The sequence below is a fragment of the Maniola hyperantus genome, chromosome 20, assembly GCF_902806685.2.
Source record: "Maniola hyperantus chromosome 20, iAphHyp1.2, whole genome shotgun sequence".
In the NCBI taxonomy this organism is placed as follows: Eukaryota; Metazoa; Arthropoda; class Insecta; order Lepidoptera; family Nymphalidae; genus Maniola; species Maniola hyperantus.
In genome coordinates this window covers 2,373,777-2,389,889 of record NC_048555.1, presented here as the reverse complement: position 1 = coordinate 2,389,889, position 16,113 = coordinate 2,373,777, and the positions used below count along the sequence as shown (strand labels likewise).

The 16,113-nt window shown below is 37.2% G+C and overlaps 2 protein-coding genes across 3 annotated transcripts; one reads left to right on the top strand and one right to left on the bottom strand.

Moving 5' to 3' along the window:
* Positions 1-404: 404 nt before the first annotated feature.
* Positions 405-8,266, top strand: Rchy1 (Ring finger and CHY zinc finger domain containing 1). Of its 2 annotated transcripts, XM_069505518.1 has the most exons (8): positions 405-698; positions 1,898-2,059; positions 3,214-3,372; positions 3,716-3,898; positions 4,509-4,604; positions 5,448-5,533; positions 5,956-6,143; positions 6,201-6,219. In XM_069505518.1, the coding sequence occupies exons 1-7, from the start codon at positions 585-587 to the stop codon at positions 6,128-6,130; spliced, it is 975 nt and encodes a 324-aa protein (XP_069361619.1). In that variant the 5' UTR covers positions 405-584; the 3' UTR covers positions 6,131-6,143; positions 6,201-6,219. The 2 variants fall into 2 exon arrangements, with proteins under 2 accessions (XP_069361619.1, XP_069361618.1); XM_069505517.1 differs by having other exon boundaries at positions 5,956-8,266.
* A 708-nt stretch (positions 8,267-8,974) lies between these two features.
* Positions 8,975-16,032, bottom strand: LOC117991932 (ceramide-1-phosphate transfer protein). The gene is made up of 4 exons (XM_034979572.2): positions 15,848-16,032; positions 15,563-15,774; positions 14,644-14,819; positions 8,975-12,337 (listed from the first exon to the last, which is right to left on the bottom strand). The coding sequence occupies exons 1-4, from the start codon at positions 15,964-15,966 to the stop codon at positions 12,209-12,211; spliced, it is 636 nt and encodes a 211-aa protein (XP_034835463.1). The 5' UTR covers positions 15,967-16,032; the 3' UTR covers positions 8,975-12,208.
* Positions 16,033-16,113: the final 81 nt, after the last annotated feature.

Genomic DNA, 16,113 nt, shown 5'->3' with positions numbered 1-16,113 from the left:
TTTTATCACGGAGGTACCATTTTATTTTTATTTGAAATTTTGCGCTCAAAAATGTCAGTTGGCACTTGGCATACCCATTACCCACAGAGTATATTACCTGCCAACTCTATGAAATATAATCTGAAAACAGATTATAAAATGTATAAAAAATAAATATCATGATGATTATTTATTATTATTATTCAAAGAATTTTTATGTACTACTTCGTAGTATAAGGGTTATTACCTCCTATGTCGATGTTATCATTTATTTATTATTATTTTTCACAAAAATCAACACAAATGTCCATGCCATCCTTAATCTATGGTCCATGCAAATGTCATGAAAATCATGAAATGTCAGTGTCAGTTTTTTTTTTTTTTATTTTTTTTTTTTATTGTGTCAGTTGTCACTGACGTTATCAATAATTTGTTTGTTTCGCTCTATTCATTGTTCAAACTTCAATAGTCCAAAATAAATTAAATCTCTAGTTGGAAAAATCCATTCATTGCCTGCCACCGACCAGAAAAGTGCCTTCCTCTAATAACGTTCAGGCAAATACCCTTTCAATTATAATTTCTAGTGTCCATGTGAGTTAACAAAAATGTCAGAATCCGAAACTACGAATGGTGAAAACCCAGCGCCAGTGGGTGAACCTGAACAAATCATCGAAAAACGCATCGGCTGTGCACATTATAAGAGGCGTGCTAAGTTTGTGGTAAGTTATTTGAAACTTGTTATTTGAAATCCATTTTGTACAATTTTGCATCCATTTCCTGTGCCGTGCATTGCTACCGGGTTCAAAACACTCATGTCTATATTTATAACGATCGAACTTCCAAGTTCCAACGCAACTTCGATGTGTGCTATGAAACGCAAATTAGGAAACAAAAGTGTGTCAACGAACTTGAAATTCGTGACTATAAGCTAACAAAGTAAATGTACTAACCAAAGTAAGAGTATGTACTGTAGAGATTTTGTTTTGCTTTTCATGCTGTGTGAAAACTCAAGGCCTCTTTGTTTACAATAAAATGTACATTTAGCAATTCCTTAAAGTTTAAAATGAAGGCAGCCTTAAAGTGAAATTATTATGAGTTTTCATACAGTATGAATAGCAAAACAAAATCTCTATTTATAGCCTAATGTGTTTAATTCTTAATGTTGGGCTTAAGTCGTCACATTACTAGATCTTTCATTAACACCTATCATCATGATCAACCCATCGCAGGCTCACCACAAAGCACAGATCTCTCTGTATGAAAAAGGTTTGCATGCAGGTTTTCTCACGATGTTTTCCTTCACTGTTAAAGCAAGTGATATTTAATTTCTTAACTCTGAAAAGTTAGAGGTGCCCGGGATCAAACCCCAGACATCCGAAGAGAAGGCGGACGTCCTAACCATTAGGCTCTCACAGCTTTTTAATAACAACTAGCTTATGCTCTCAACTTCGTCCGCGTGGACTACACAAATTTCAAACACCTATTTCACCCCCCCTAGGGGCTAAATTTTTAAAAATCCTTTCTAAGTGGATGCCTATAATAGCTATTTGCATACCAAACAGCCCGATCCGTCCAGTAGTTAAAGCTGTGTGTTGATAGATCAGTCAGTCAGTCAGTCACCTTTTCCTTTTAGGTATATATTTAGACTAGATGATGCCCGTGACTTTGTTTGCTTAGATTTAGGTTTTTTAATATCCCGTGGGAACTCTTTGATTTTCCAGGATAAAAAGTAGCCTATGTCCTTCCTCAGGATGCAAGCTATCTCTGTACCAAATTTCGTCAAAATCTGTTGAAAGGTTGGGCCGTGAAAGGCTAGCAGACAGACAAACAGACACACTTTCGCATTTATAATATTATTAAGTATGGATTACAGCTATACGGAAATATAAAGTAGTAAAATTTGAATGTATCTCCACAGACCCCATGCTGCAACAAGCTGTATATGTGCCGCTACTGTCACGATGAGAAGGAAGAACACTACTTCAACAGGAAGTCGGTGACGGAGCTCATCTGCACAGAGTGTGACACCAGGCAGAAAGTGCAGGCCGAGTGTTCTAACTGCGGAGTTCGGTTTGGCAAGGTAAGCTGTACATACACTTGTTTACTCTGGTGGGGGGCTTCGGGCGAAGCTAGTTACCACCCTACCAGTAAAGCCGTGCCACCAAGTAATTTAGCATTCCGGTATGATGCTGTGTAGAAACTAAAGGGGTGTGGGTTTAATAAAACTGCCATACTCCTTCCAGGTGAGCCCGCTTCCATTTTAGATTGTATCATCACTTACCTCTAGGTGAGATTGCAATCAAGGGCTAACTTGTATCTCCAATCCAATCCAATCCATCAGCCTGTTTGCGTCCACTGCTGGACATAGGCCTTTCCAAGAGCGCGCCAAATTGGCGCTGCTCATTAGAAGTAGTGCCCATACTGACCACGCTGGGCAGGCGGGTTGGTCAGCGCAGGGCTGTAGGCTATTTCGCACCAGTGACGCTGCTGCCCGTCTCTGGTCTGTATTATTTAAAGCCAAGCCATATGGAATGGTTATCCCGCCATTCTTCGGTCGTCATATCCTCGTCCGCTGATTCGCAGGGGGCACCACGTGCAGGTGAGGTTGACATTTGGGGTGCTAAGATGTTAGCGCACCCCCTTACCCCCTATCTGTATCTGAATGTAACTTGTATCTGAATTTTAAAAATCTAGAAGAATTAAGTCATTTTGTCTTTGCTCGGCACCGGGTGAGGTTACAGTCAAGGGGTTATATCTGGTTAAAAAGACTAAGTTATGAAGCTGTTATGTATACAGCATGGATAGGGAAGAGTGTTAAAGTTTGTGTTTTAGGGTAGATATCTACTTATTACTTTGTTGTGTGAATAAAGTGAATATGTATAATATAGTCCGCGGCAGGTTGAGAAGGCAATCGGGGTATGAGGCGGGGGGACTCCCCGCACACCCGCACGTCACCCGCGCTCGCCCGCACCGGGTTATGCGGGGCCGTGCGGGTGTATAGGCCGTTCCCTCCCCGATTGCTATCTCGACCAATTGCATACTACCTGAAACATCACATGTTTTCGTGATTCCTTTTGTCAAAGGTCTATTAATTACATATGAAAATAAATAAAATCATTTTTATTTTTATTTTATGGATTCTTGCTTTATCCAGGGGTGCCCAATTTTGGACATACTAACTCAGTCATAGGTTCGATACTTGACCCTTCCTGCTCAAATATGGTTTTTGTCCAGTACACATGCCTGATCTGCAACCTGTTTGATGATGAAGACAAGAAACAGTACCACTGTGAAGGCTGCGGCATATGCCGTGTCGGAGGCCGCGATAGATTCTTCCACTGCGAGAGATGCAACATGTGTCTACCAGTACAGTTGCAGCGTGTGGGGCATAGGGTAAGAGTTATACATTTTTTTTGAAAATCAAAAGGCCATTGTTGGCCAAGGTTTGGCCATTAATGTGATAAATTATACTATTAAATACTTATTTAGTCACTAAAATATTGCTGATACCTATTTGTGCAATCTCTTCCAGAATTAAAAGCCAGAATAAAAGAAGATTTAAGTATACATGCTTTACAAAAGTCTGAGTTCTATGTGCAAAATAATGCTTTTTAGGGTTCCGTATCACGACAGTCAGAGAGACAGACATGAAGTGATCCTATAAAGGTTCTTTTTTCCTTTTGTGGTACGGAACCTTAATAACAAACGTTTAAAATTATGTCTGTGTCATCAACAGTGCGTGGAGAACGTGTCTCGCGCCAATTGCCCGGTGTGCTTGGAAGACATCCACACGTCGCGCATCCCGTGCCACATCCCCGACTGCGGCCACTTGCTGCACCGGCCCTGCTTCGAGCAGATGCTGAAGTCCGGCCACTACGCCTGCCCCACCTGCCAGACCAGCATGATTGACATGACCAACGTGAGCCCAATATACTGCACCACATCACAACTTACATTTGTTCTTAATATCTATAAAATTGGTTTCCTCTGAAACCTGGAAATATAAATAAATAAAAAAGTTCTAACAAACATTATTTTAAGCCAATTTTTGGCGATACAAAATTATTTCTGAGTGGCCATAATATACAATACTGATACTCTAAAAAGTGACAATTTTTTTAAGATTTTCTATTATTCAATCAAAAATTCGTAGTTTTACAGTTTATATTATTATGACATGAATATGCAATCAGTTAAAAACTACGAAGCTGAACAGCAAGTTATACTTTATTTTTTGGTGAAAAAAAATCTAAGTTTTTGTTTGTTTTTGCTGTTGACAATTACAATTCTTATCCTTTTCGTTTGAAAGCCTATTTTTCGGGATGTGCCACATATGACAGTTTGTTCCGGTATTTCTACTGATTGGCGCCCTATAAGTATTAACTTATAGGGCGTATTAAACTAAAGTGATGGAGACGTTGGGATTACTTAACATTCCTTTAGGTATATCTAGTGATGTTTGGAATAATTTATAACTAACCGTTTCTATCTTTCTAGTCTTAAACTCATTGTTTGTAACTGATTTGCAGCTATGGAACTACTTGGACTCGGAAGTGGCGGCCACTCCCATGCCACCAGAGTATGCTGACTACAAAACTACAATTTTGTGCAAGGATTGTCACAAGGTAATCTATAAAGGACCATGGGCAAAAATTTACGGACCCTGGTCCAATCCCCCAACAGTGTTAAAACCTATCCCATATGAAAGCAAAGGCATATAATTAATATAAGGGTTTTACTAAGGCACTAAATTTTACTAAGGAACTAGAGTAACCGACATTGCCCAACGCGTTGTGAAGCTGAAGTGGCAATGGGCAGGGCACATAGTTCATAAAACCGATAGACGTTGGGGTCCCAAGGTGCTGGAATGGCGACCTCGCACCGGAAGACGCAGCGTTGGAAGACCCCTCACTAGGTGGACAGTCGACATCAGACGAGTCGCAGGGATCCGCTGGATTCAGGCGGCGCAAGGCCGTGGCGTGTGGAAGTCCCTACAGAGACCTATGTCCAGCTGTGGACGTCTATCGGTTGATGATGATGATACCTAAGGCAGCCAAGTCAAAATCGAGCACAAACATAGTGTTTTGGTGCATTTTCAAAACTGAGAAAGCTGTTGGATGCTATGAATTACCTAATGCTTTGTCAGTTAGCTTCCATATTATGGCATCAGTTTCAAAATTGTTTTGTTGAGTACTAAATTTATTATTTCTTTATTACATTTATTTTAATGATTTCCATTATAAATATAGATGATCCCGGCTGTACGCACGACGGTTGTAGTCGACTTAAACCCGACTAGTTTTGAACCCGTCTGGGGTCATTCCTCACTTACTAAACTAAATTCTAAACTTGGGCTTACGTCGACTAACCACGTGAGTTCAGCCGGGATCGTTTATATTTAGAATAGTTACATCTAGAAATAAAAACTGGTTATGTACCAAGTAGTAAGTAATTCTATCAATTTTCAGCTTTCGACGGTAAAGTTCCATGTGGTCGGGCTGAAGTGTCAGCATTGCGGTGGATATAACACGTGTCAGACTAATGGATTCCACAAGTAAGTTCACCGTTTTGTTAGAAGTTCACTGTCGTGAACTGTGGCAGTGATGCTACACAGGAGATTTTTTTGTTTTTTGTCATAATATTATGATGATGTTTGGGCCGTAACAGAGATCATGTAGAGTATCATATCACTACTACTGTAGTCAGCGACTGGTCGAGATGGCAAACAGGGTGGGAACGCCCTGGACATCCGCATTGTAGGTTATAAATGCGGAAGTTGTCTTGCCGGGAATCGAATCCAGGCCCTGCCGCTTATAAGACCCTAGCGCTCATCACGGCAATAGAAAATCCACCGAAAAGCTGTTAAAACTCACGGTTGAACGACGCACCCAAACTCATCAATAAAATTAAAAGCAAAAAATCTCTCGTCCATTATTTATCAGTTAAGTAAATCTCAATACTAATTATACCTTCCAGAGATACCGGCAGTTCAGAACAATGCGAGTCATCCTCGCCCTCATCATCAACGTCCTCCTCCAGCAGAAGCGGTTCATCATCAGCGACCTTCGAACCGCGCGAGGAACGACACACTGAAGAAGTCAGTGACGACCTGCCACGAGCCAACCCTATGGACGAACCACCACAAGCCTGACCCTAGGCTTGACCTACGCTGAACTGTCAGCTTGAACCAAGCCTGAACTAAGCCTGAACTTAGGCTTGACCCAAGCTTAACTATAAGCTTGAACCAAGTCTGAGTTTACACTAGGCCCAAACTCAGGCTTAAGTCTGACCCTAGGTGTCTCTCAGGCTGTCATCATCATTAACATCCTCCAGCGCAAGCGGTATATCGTCATATGCAATACTTGACCCAAGCCATAGCTTGGCCTTGACCCAAGCTCAGGCTTAAGTCTGACCCTAGGGATGTCTCAAACCCTTATCATCATTATCAACATCTTCCTCCAGCAGAAATGGTTCATCATCATCTGTAACATTTGACTCAAGTCTCAGCTTAGTCGTGACCCAAACTCAACTATAGGCTTGACACAAGCTTAGGCCTTAAGTCTGTCGTAAGCTCTCATTATCATTAATGTCCTCCAGCAGAAGCGATTCATCATTTGTAACACTTGACCCAAGTTCCATTGTAGGCTTGACCCAAGCTTAACTGTTGCTTGACCCAATCTTAATTGTTGCTTGATTCAAGCTCCATTGTAGGTTTGACCAAAACATAACTGTCAGATGACCCAAGCTCTCCAACTTATTTGTAATAAAATATCGAGTGATTGAATTATATTATTACTTGTATAGAATAAGATAAATTAAAATAAATGTGATCATACTTATGTACACAAATTGAAAGTAAGTATCTTAATAAAATTAGGTAATAATTAATCTTTGTGATTTATAATGTTGTTTTTATTGCTAAGGCATAATATTACGAATATTCTTACTCGAGCTTGTTTGCGTAAATGTGGAAGCGTGCTTGATAAAAATAACTGGGTAAATGTAATAAATTATAATAATATGAAAAACCATCAATAATAGATATATTACAAGATAAAACATATTATCTCTGGCTTTACTCATAGCATGTACCTAAACTTTATTGTTAATAAATTAATTGCTGGTTGCATAATGGTGCAAATTCGTTTGTACGAAATCTAACGACAGAAATAAATACTTATTCAATCTCTCACTCTGTCGATAAGTTACTTAGCATCTTTTAGCAACGTCAAACTAGTCAAACATTTTGATAAATATTGTGCTCTTTTGTGACAAATATGGACGTACAGTGCGACAAGGCTCTCTTGGCACTTGAATGACATTGACAGGTTGACTGTTGAAGAACAACGGCTCGAATATCCAAACAAGAACAAAGGGGACATTTGACGGCAACGTTAGTTCCAATTTTTGCCACGCGCCAAGATTATACTTACAACAACTTACTTACTTGGGGTAACAACGTTGCTAAATAAAATATCGACAGATTACAGATAGATTGAATATTAATTTGTGGTCCCGATTCTCTAGTCTCTCTCTAAACTAAATTTAGAGTATCTGCATCCTTTTCTTTTTACTAATGCTAAAAAAGGAACGGAACATGACTTTCACATTTAAAGACTCTAAATTTTAGTGCACAATACAAATTTAAACAGTAGGTTCGCGACTGCGTGCTAAAATCACGGGTTTTACCATCTGAAAATTAAATTTAGAAATGTCAAACTGCTTCTGTCCTTTTCATATTACAATAGTAAGAAGAGGGTGCGAATACTCTAAAATTAGGTTGTGCTTAGAATCGGTGCCAATGCTACTCTTTAACACATTTTTTAACTGGTTTTACGGCTCTAGGTCCTAGTCCTTGTGAGCCTTCTTTTCCACATAAAACATTGAAAAGGATGAAGCTCGAAATTTTGAACAATCGAATTTGTGCAAATCCTTTTAAAATAATAAAACTAATAAACTGTATTTGGCTTTATTACTGCCACTTATATCCGTCAATGTAAATAATGTAAAATTTATACTTAACACTATTAAAACATTGCATAATTTTAAATGATAAAATTAGGTCTGTAAGGGTAGAATAATTTCACTTTTTCTTATTTGTTATTGATATTATGAATAAATAATAATTTCTTTTTAATTTATTGTCAAAAGATTTTTGTTTTTAAAGTAAAATTTTCTGTAAGGTTTTAGGCTTACGAACTAATTTTTCATTGTTGATTTTAGGCTTGTGCCTACATCCCTATTTGTTTATCATTTTACGAAATAAATGCAAGTACAATATTGTAAATTGTTGTTTTATTATGACGACCTTTCGTAGGCGGTAGCCTGACGAGACGTGATCCTGGATTCCTTTCCCTAAGATTAGATTAAAATATAGAATGGTTGGTACTTTGCGCCGAAGGAAACTAAACTAAAAATTCTGAACACCATTTCTTGATTTGATGTCAAGTTTTGAGATCGTTCGTGAGAGTTATAGGTATAAGTTCCGCAAATTGCTAATGCGCGCGCTATAGTGACGTCAGCACTAGACTGAAGTTTCGAGCTGATGATATATTTTTATTTCGGCTGACGTCATTTCGATTTTAATGAGACATGGTTCCAACGCAATAGCAATTTGCGGGACTTATAAGTGACGATAACAATCGAAATCATAAGTCTATGTTGGCAACATATTTCCCAAAAGAATGGCTTTAAGGGGCTGGAAGCCAGTTCAAATAACTTATCGACAAATTACCGGTTGATTAATTTATTAATTCGACCATAAGGTAGCGTGTTGACATGGGAGAACTATAGAGCTAGAGTCTACCGCAGAAGCGGAGAAGTAGGTACAGTAGGTGGTTCAATAGACCAATCGGGTTATTGATGACGTGTATCACTCAATAATCTGATTGGTCGGAACGCACGTCTCTGCTCTGCATTATTGGAAGCGTACCCTGCGTTTCCAATAAAGCAGAGCGGATAAAGCTAGGTAAGTAATTAAAATAAAAGATATGTATGAAATAGCAATTTATTTTATTGCAAATACAAAGTAGAAAAAGGTTCAACTTTGTTATAACTCCCAAGTCTATAATCTCTTCCCAATTTTTTAGGAATGATCTGGGAATGTTACTCCTTATAGATAATTGACAAAATCATAGTATTACATACATTTATATACACACGAGGGACAAAAAGCTGTCATAGTTGTACAGATTATACTTAATATTATTGAAATACGTATACATTAAAAAATTATAATAAGGGATGTCCGGAAAGTTTAGACATAGACACAACGCAAAAACGTAAAATGCCAAAAGACGTAAAGCAGCACCTAGGTACTCAGAATGCCGCATAATGCCCATACACGTGAAATGCCAAACAGGTCATGGAAAGAATTAATAAAAAATAAAACTAAACTAGGTAAAAAAACTAAATTAAACTATAAAATAAAAAAGTCTTAATGAATAAGAACACTGCTAAAATTTCGCAATTTTGGATTTGGTACTTCCAAACCATTTCATTTTTAGAATTTTGTGTTTTTGCCATTATGCTTGTTTGGTATTTTGCGTACCTAAGTAATCTTTCATTATCGCACAATTTTAATTTTGGCGTTTTGCATTTTTGGCGTTGTGCGTCTAATCGTTGGATACACCCTAAGTAAGTACTAAAAGATTTTTATTAAGCTGTCAAACACAAGAACTACTACACTCCATCCACGGAATCAAGTTAATATAGGTCACTCTAACTAATCCCATACAAAAACAGAGTTACGTTATAGCGCTCTCTCTGTTACATACCCATACAAATGATAGAGCCAAACAGAGAGCGCTATATTAACTTGATTCCGTGGATGGGGGGTATAAGTAGGTAGGTACTTATTTAGAAGTTTAAAAACAGTGATTTTTAGGAAATTGATATAAAATTTTAAGCTTATTTAGTGGTTTAACGACATATTGCATTGTATAAAACGGGTACGGTCGTGACCACGATTCATGTAACTGAGTCAAAATATCGGCAGTTAAAAATGGCCTAATCAATCGTGGTACATGTCTTATTCAATACCTACGATATAAAAAAATCGAAAAGGTTTTATTATTTTTACGTCAAGGCATAAATACAGTTGGCTTAAAATACTTAATTAATTAATGGTTTTTAAACTTTAAAAAAAAGTCAACTGTACCTATTTTTACAAAACACTGAGCAAAGTTGCGATTGAGCTCAATATTTTTGTAGAAAGGGACTCCAATATATTATATAGACTACTTCTTACGTTTTAATATTAAAAAGCTAATCATTTACTTTAATTTCTCTAACTATAACTTATAGGTACCTACAGTGTGTTTCATAATAATGTTATTTATTGTTAAGATAACTATTGAATAAATCTTCATTAAAAAACTCTTATTTTTTTATTTATACTTTTTTTCTCAATATCTAGGCTATCCTTAAAGAATTTTCTTAGTGATGTCTTCGTTATAAAGAAAACCTACATGCAAAAGTTTCTAAACCCAGCTTTTTGAACTACGTTGATCGGTAGTCAGTCAGTCAGTATTCATTATGACCAAAACTTAAGCTTGTCTATAGTGATGTAATAGATGTAGGTTATTAGACAATTTTCGTGTTTCTCCTTTGATTTAAAAAATTGCTCCTACTATTTTAGATAATTAAAACACACTGTATAAGTCGAATCATTAAACTATCACAATAATGCTGTAGCTTCTTAAAATATTGAAACTTATTGAGTAAAAGCCTCAAGCTCTAGTTTCCTACGAAAGAGTCATATGGCGGCCGCTTTATAACGTCAAACGATTTCACACAAACGTTGATTGAAATAAGATTTGGTTTTTCAAGAGATCGCTTTCTAACGCGAGCGGAGCCGTCAAAATAGCGGCAGATATCCTAGGAAACCACAAATTAACAATTGGGTATTTGCCTACTTTTGAATTTGATAAATATTATTACTTTATTATAAACTAGGATAAAAATAATGACGTAGAAAATTGAGATACACTGTTTTTCTTTGCAGGTATCGAAATATGTGCAGAGCAAAAACTGTGTCTGTGGTAAATGTGAATCCCATAGCACTTGATTTCTCTATGTTATTTTTTAAAGCAAAAATGCAACTTCTATTGCACATTTTACTTCATCATAAACATAATACTGTTCTGTGATAAAAGATAACAGTTTTATTAAAAGGTAGATAAGATCCCATGAAGCCTTATCTATTAATACAATATGATTAGTTTTAGCTGGGGTATTCCGTGATGTATAAACAAATAAAATTAAACAGCACTAAAACCCAGTGTTGGGGACTTCGATGGCCCTCATGATTGGTTCAGTAAATAAAACTTTGTTGTAAGAACATTACATAAAATGAATTAAATTGGTATACAGATGTACAATAGGGTGTCATATTGTTTCAATAATATCAACATTGGCTAGATGCAAAATCGTGGTTATAGAATGAGATCAGACAATATCGATCGCCAGAATAATCTGCTCGATTGTTTTACATATTTTATAGATTCATCAACAATCGATTTATTTATGTTTATATTATAGACTATAGCGCTTGGCTGCAATCAGACCTGGTGGCAAGTGATGATGCAGCCTAAGATGGAGCGCGCTTGCCTAGAAGATGCCTATTCACTCTTGACTTGAAGGTACCCATATTATATTTGGAGGGGAAAACTGAAGCTGAAAGGGGGATTGCTGTATCTAACGGTATTCGTCGATAATGCAAAGCTACCGCATCAACCTATCCACGCCGATCAACGAAATCAATTGAACGGATGTGATAAGGCGCCATCTCCACGGGCGAGGGAATCGCAACGAGTCCGACAAACTATCGTCGGCGATAGTATCGCTCTGTGGAAATAGGTCTATAAGAGTTGTATCGATTTTTGTGACACGGCGAGACTATCGCCCCGATTCTCTAGTTTGTAGAGATGGCGCATTAGGCGCAAGTCACACAGGCAGAGCCGAACCGCGGTGTCTTTCCTAACAACTTAAACTTAGCTTTGTTTACTTTCTCTCAATGACACAGGCAGCAAAACAAAGCCTGACGCGCCCTCCATGTTTTGAGTATACCTACCGACTTCAATGATACATGTCAAAGTAATAAAGTTGAGTTTAAATAATTATCAAAAAGACTTGACTCCACTCTGTCTGTTTGCGCTGGCCCTAAGACCATCAATTTATTCTTTCATTTGGCAATAATGATATTACAATTAATTCCTATTTAACTTGTCTATGGCAAACCATGGAAGTCGAAGTCTGTGTAAAGATTTTCCACCCGTTGGTAGACTTCGTCACATGATTTTAACGTCTGCGGCAGGATTATGAGCGCTTCTGTTAGTTTTTCGTCGTTGCCGAAAATCTGTAACAGCAAACAAAACTGTTTGAAAATCCATATTTCCATACTAATATTTTAGCGTTTAAACTACCGTGAGTGATTTCCATTCTAAATACTATCTGTCCCGGCTTTACTCACGTGTGTAGTCGACGTTAGCCCGACTAGTTTCGAACCCATACGGGGTCCTTTTCAAGGGAGTCCGTTCGCGCACGCGCCGCGGTTTTGACTGCGGGACGCACGTGCCGCTGCCCGTAGAGCCCGTTGTGAGGGTGGCTGGGTGACTACACACGTGAGTAAAGCCGGGACAGATAGCATACTAATATTATAAATGCGAAAGTGTGTCTGTCTGTCTGCTAGCTTTTCACGGCCCATCGGTTTAACCGATTTTGATGAAATTTGGTATAGAGATAGCTTGCATCCCGGGGAAGGACATAGGCTGCAACTGCAACGGAGCAACGGAACGACGTGATTTTTTTGCATGGGTATAGTTTAAGACCTGGAGAATGATATATGCTACTTTTGATCCCGGAAAATTAAAGAGTTCCCACGGGATTTTTAAAAACCTAATCCACGCGGACGAAGTCGTGGGCATCATCTAGTATATTATAACTAGATGATGTTTGCGACTTCCTCCATGGATTCTTCCTTCTGACCATGGATTTTTAACAGGATAAAAGGTATAAAGTAAGATGTGTTAAATGTTAATCTTAACATTTAAACATTTATTTATTTGTTGTGTTAACACAGCATACATCCAGCCATTTCTGGCATACAACATTTTACAATATAGGTAATATTCATAAATGATAATTCATTAGAACTTAGAAGCTAATAAAATATTTAGTTTCTATCCTAAAATTTTCAAATTTTTTTGAAAAAAAAGTTCAAAATTTTAGCCAAATCCGTAGTAGTAGTAGTAAGCCGTCCAGTAGTTTTTGCATGCAAGAGTTACAAGCATACACACAAATATCACAAACTTTATGGAGAACTCTCAGGACAGGTATGCTAATATAATATTCTCACGATATTTAATTGTTTAAAATGCATATAAAATAAATCCGAAATGTACAGGTATATAGGTAGAACACAACCTTAGCCCATAGAATAGACTATAGAGTTCCAGACCCTTCCAAATCCGAAGTCTTCACTACTATAGTCCGCGACAGGTCGAGATGGCAATCGGGTTATGAGGAGGGTGGACCCACGCTCGCCTGCACCAGGTTAGCGCGGGGCTGTGGGGTATGTGGGGCGTTCCCTCCCCGATTGCCATTTCAACCTGTCGCGGACTATAGGCAATCCATTAAATAATTAATTAGTTATCGATTGTTGAGAATGAGTTCAACCTTGAATACTAGACAGTGCTATTGTTTTATTATTTGTAGCAGATGTCTGCAAACATGCCACAGTAACGTACTTACATTATGTAACGGTAATTTATTCCAAGCATAATCTATTATTGCTCGATTTTGGGAAATATTTGGGTTGGAATTAACCAAAATGTGAGCTCAAGACATACATATTGACGTAGATTCGAAGCGCAACAACACGCTTTTTCAAGCGTGTTGTTTCCTTGTACTGTACCTAATACATTTGTCATGTTATATATGTTTTGTCAATCACGCAATTATGTAGTTAAAAGGAACAAAGGATATGATAGGGAACAAAGTCTTGGAGAAAAACTTTGGTGGGACAAAAACATAACAACAAATTGTTTAGTCTTTTTTTTTTTTTAAAAATATTAGCCAAGTTTATTGCTAACTAATATTCCCCTTTCCCCCCCAATTAAGCGTATGGCTTGTGCTAGGAGTAGGTACGACAATAGTGCAACGGGTGGGATTTGAACCGGCGACCTTTCGGTTTTCAGTCTGCTCCTTTAACCGTTGAGCTATCGAGGCTCTTAAATAACCAAACCACAAAAGAGACATTAAAAGTCAAGGAACTGATAAAAATTTAACAAATTAAAGCACTTAATCTACACCATTTAACAGAGTGTATTGTTATATATTAGTTATCAGTTTGATAGTGATAATAGCAATTCACAACATGTCATATAAATTAGCAAAACAATAAATTATTTATTATTTCATGTTCAACATGTTTTAGTCCATACTAATATTATAAATGCGAAAGTGTGTCTGTCTGCTAGCCTTTCACAGCAGGGGGCCGTGAAGGGCTAGCAGACGGGGTTCCTTTTTTCCTTTTGAGGTACAGAACCCTAAAAAGCTTGTTACAAAACCCATTTTGAAATTTGTATCATAGACACTACAAGTACCTACTTACTGATTCTGTGGATAATCACCATCATTACATACATATTTTCCATGTCTCACCTTATGCAATAGGTCTGGTCTGGAAGGTAGGGCATGCATGGCCAGGGTGGCAGCTTTCCTGATGTACCAGGGGTGGAACTCCGCGAGGGTCTCATTGTAAGAACCTTGGCATGTTGTGCAAGTATTCACACCTTCCTCTGACTCGCTCAGTCTCTTGAGGAACAGACGGATGAAATCTAAAACATAAATTAAGAAGTCGGTTAAAAAGGTTTCTAGTTTACAGAGGCATGGCAAAAAATAAGTTAGAGCATTCAATAAGTTCATTCTAGTGTTTTTTAGTAAATCCCAAAGTTCTGAAGTTTGGAAAAATACTTTACCTTCATAATTTTTTTTTGGGTTCCGTACTTCAAAAGGAAAAAAGGAATCCTTATAGGATCACTTTGTAGTATGTCTGTCTGTCTGTCAAGAAACCTATAGGGTACTTCCCGTTGACCTAGAATCATGAAATTTGGCAGGTAGGTAGATCTTATAGCACAAGTAAAGGAAGAAATCCGAAAACCATGCATTTGTGTTTACAACAAAAAAAATTAAAATGTGTTGTGCACTAATAGTTAGTATTTTAAATTTTCAAAGTAAGATTACTATATCAAGTAGGGTATCATATGAAAGGGATTTACTTGAACATTCTAAAACAGATTTTTATTTATTTTTGAGCATAATAGGTTTTGATTTATCATGCAAAATATTGAATAAATACAGCTGTAGTTTTGTTTGAAGGAACTGAATTAAAGCATGTGACTTAAATGCAAGCGAGGATTTATTACATTTCATTTATTATTTATAAGTATGTATAAATTATACATCTCGTCAAGTACCTACAATCAATACAAGTCGTTAGCATCTAAGACTAGATTCTTTGTGCTAATTATTGGTACAATTTAGATTAAAAAATAAACAAATGATTAGTTTCGAAACAAACCTAATCCTCGGTGCAACCTCAGCATCGTCCTTGAGCCTGACACAAATCCATTTTTGTCGTGCAAACTGGTCTCCTTTTCATACTTCATCATTTTCTTGAACGATTCATAATAAAGTGCATCTTCCCCCGCCCTATGTTTCTCCATTATTTTGATTTTACTCTTCACATCGCTACTCACGAATGAGAACACTGTTCCGACAAGATTCAAGAACCTGAATACATGAAAATCTTATCAAAACACAACCATATGGAATTAGTAAAATTAAAGATGTAAAATTCTCTTACTTTACAAGCTCATTGTAACCGTCTATATAGGCATCTATTATCACATCGTCATCTTCTTTCAGGCTTTTTTGGAAACTTTCGGTAACGTATTCTAGATCTAAAGTAGTCTCGTTAGACATTTCTCTTAAATTTAATTAAATAAACCCTATATAAAACACTGCTTGAGCTAGAAAAATCAAATTTCAACTGACAAAGACAAACAAAATTCAAATGTCATTTTTTCCATAGAGTAATACTTTTTTTTTCTTCTGGCTTTACACAGATTA

Bases quoted from the DNA above. Each gene is read 5' to 3' on its own strand.
- Rchy1 (XM_069505517.1), top strand. From the start codon at position 585: ATGTCAGAATCCGAAACTACGAATGGTGAAAACCCAGCGCCAGTGGGT. The intron at 2,060-3,213 runs GTAAGCTGTACA...GTTTTTGTCCAG, and splicing joins GCGGAGTTCGGTTTGGCAAG to TACACATGCCTGATCTGCAA. The intron at 3,373-3,715 runs GTAAGAGTTATA...TGTCATCAACAG, and splicing joins TGCAGCGTGTGGGGCATAGG to TGCGTGGAGAACGTGTCTCG.
- LOC117991932 (XM_034979572.2), bottom strand. From the start codon at position 15,966: ATGTCTAACGAGACTACTTTAGATCTAGAATACGTTACCGAAAGTTTC. The intron at 15,775-15,847 runs GTAAGAGAATTT...TCATGTATTCAG, and splicing joins GGTTACAATGAGCTTGTAAA to GTTCTTGAATCTTGTCGGAA. The intron at 12,338-14,643 runs GTGAGACATGGA...TTGCTGTTACAG, and splicing joins GACCAGACCTATTGCATAAG to ATTTTCGGCAACGACGAAAA.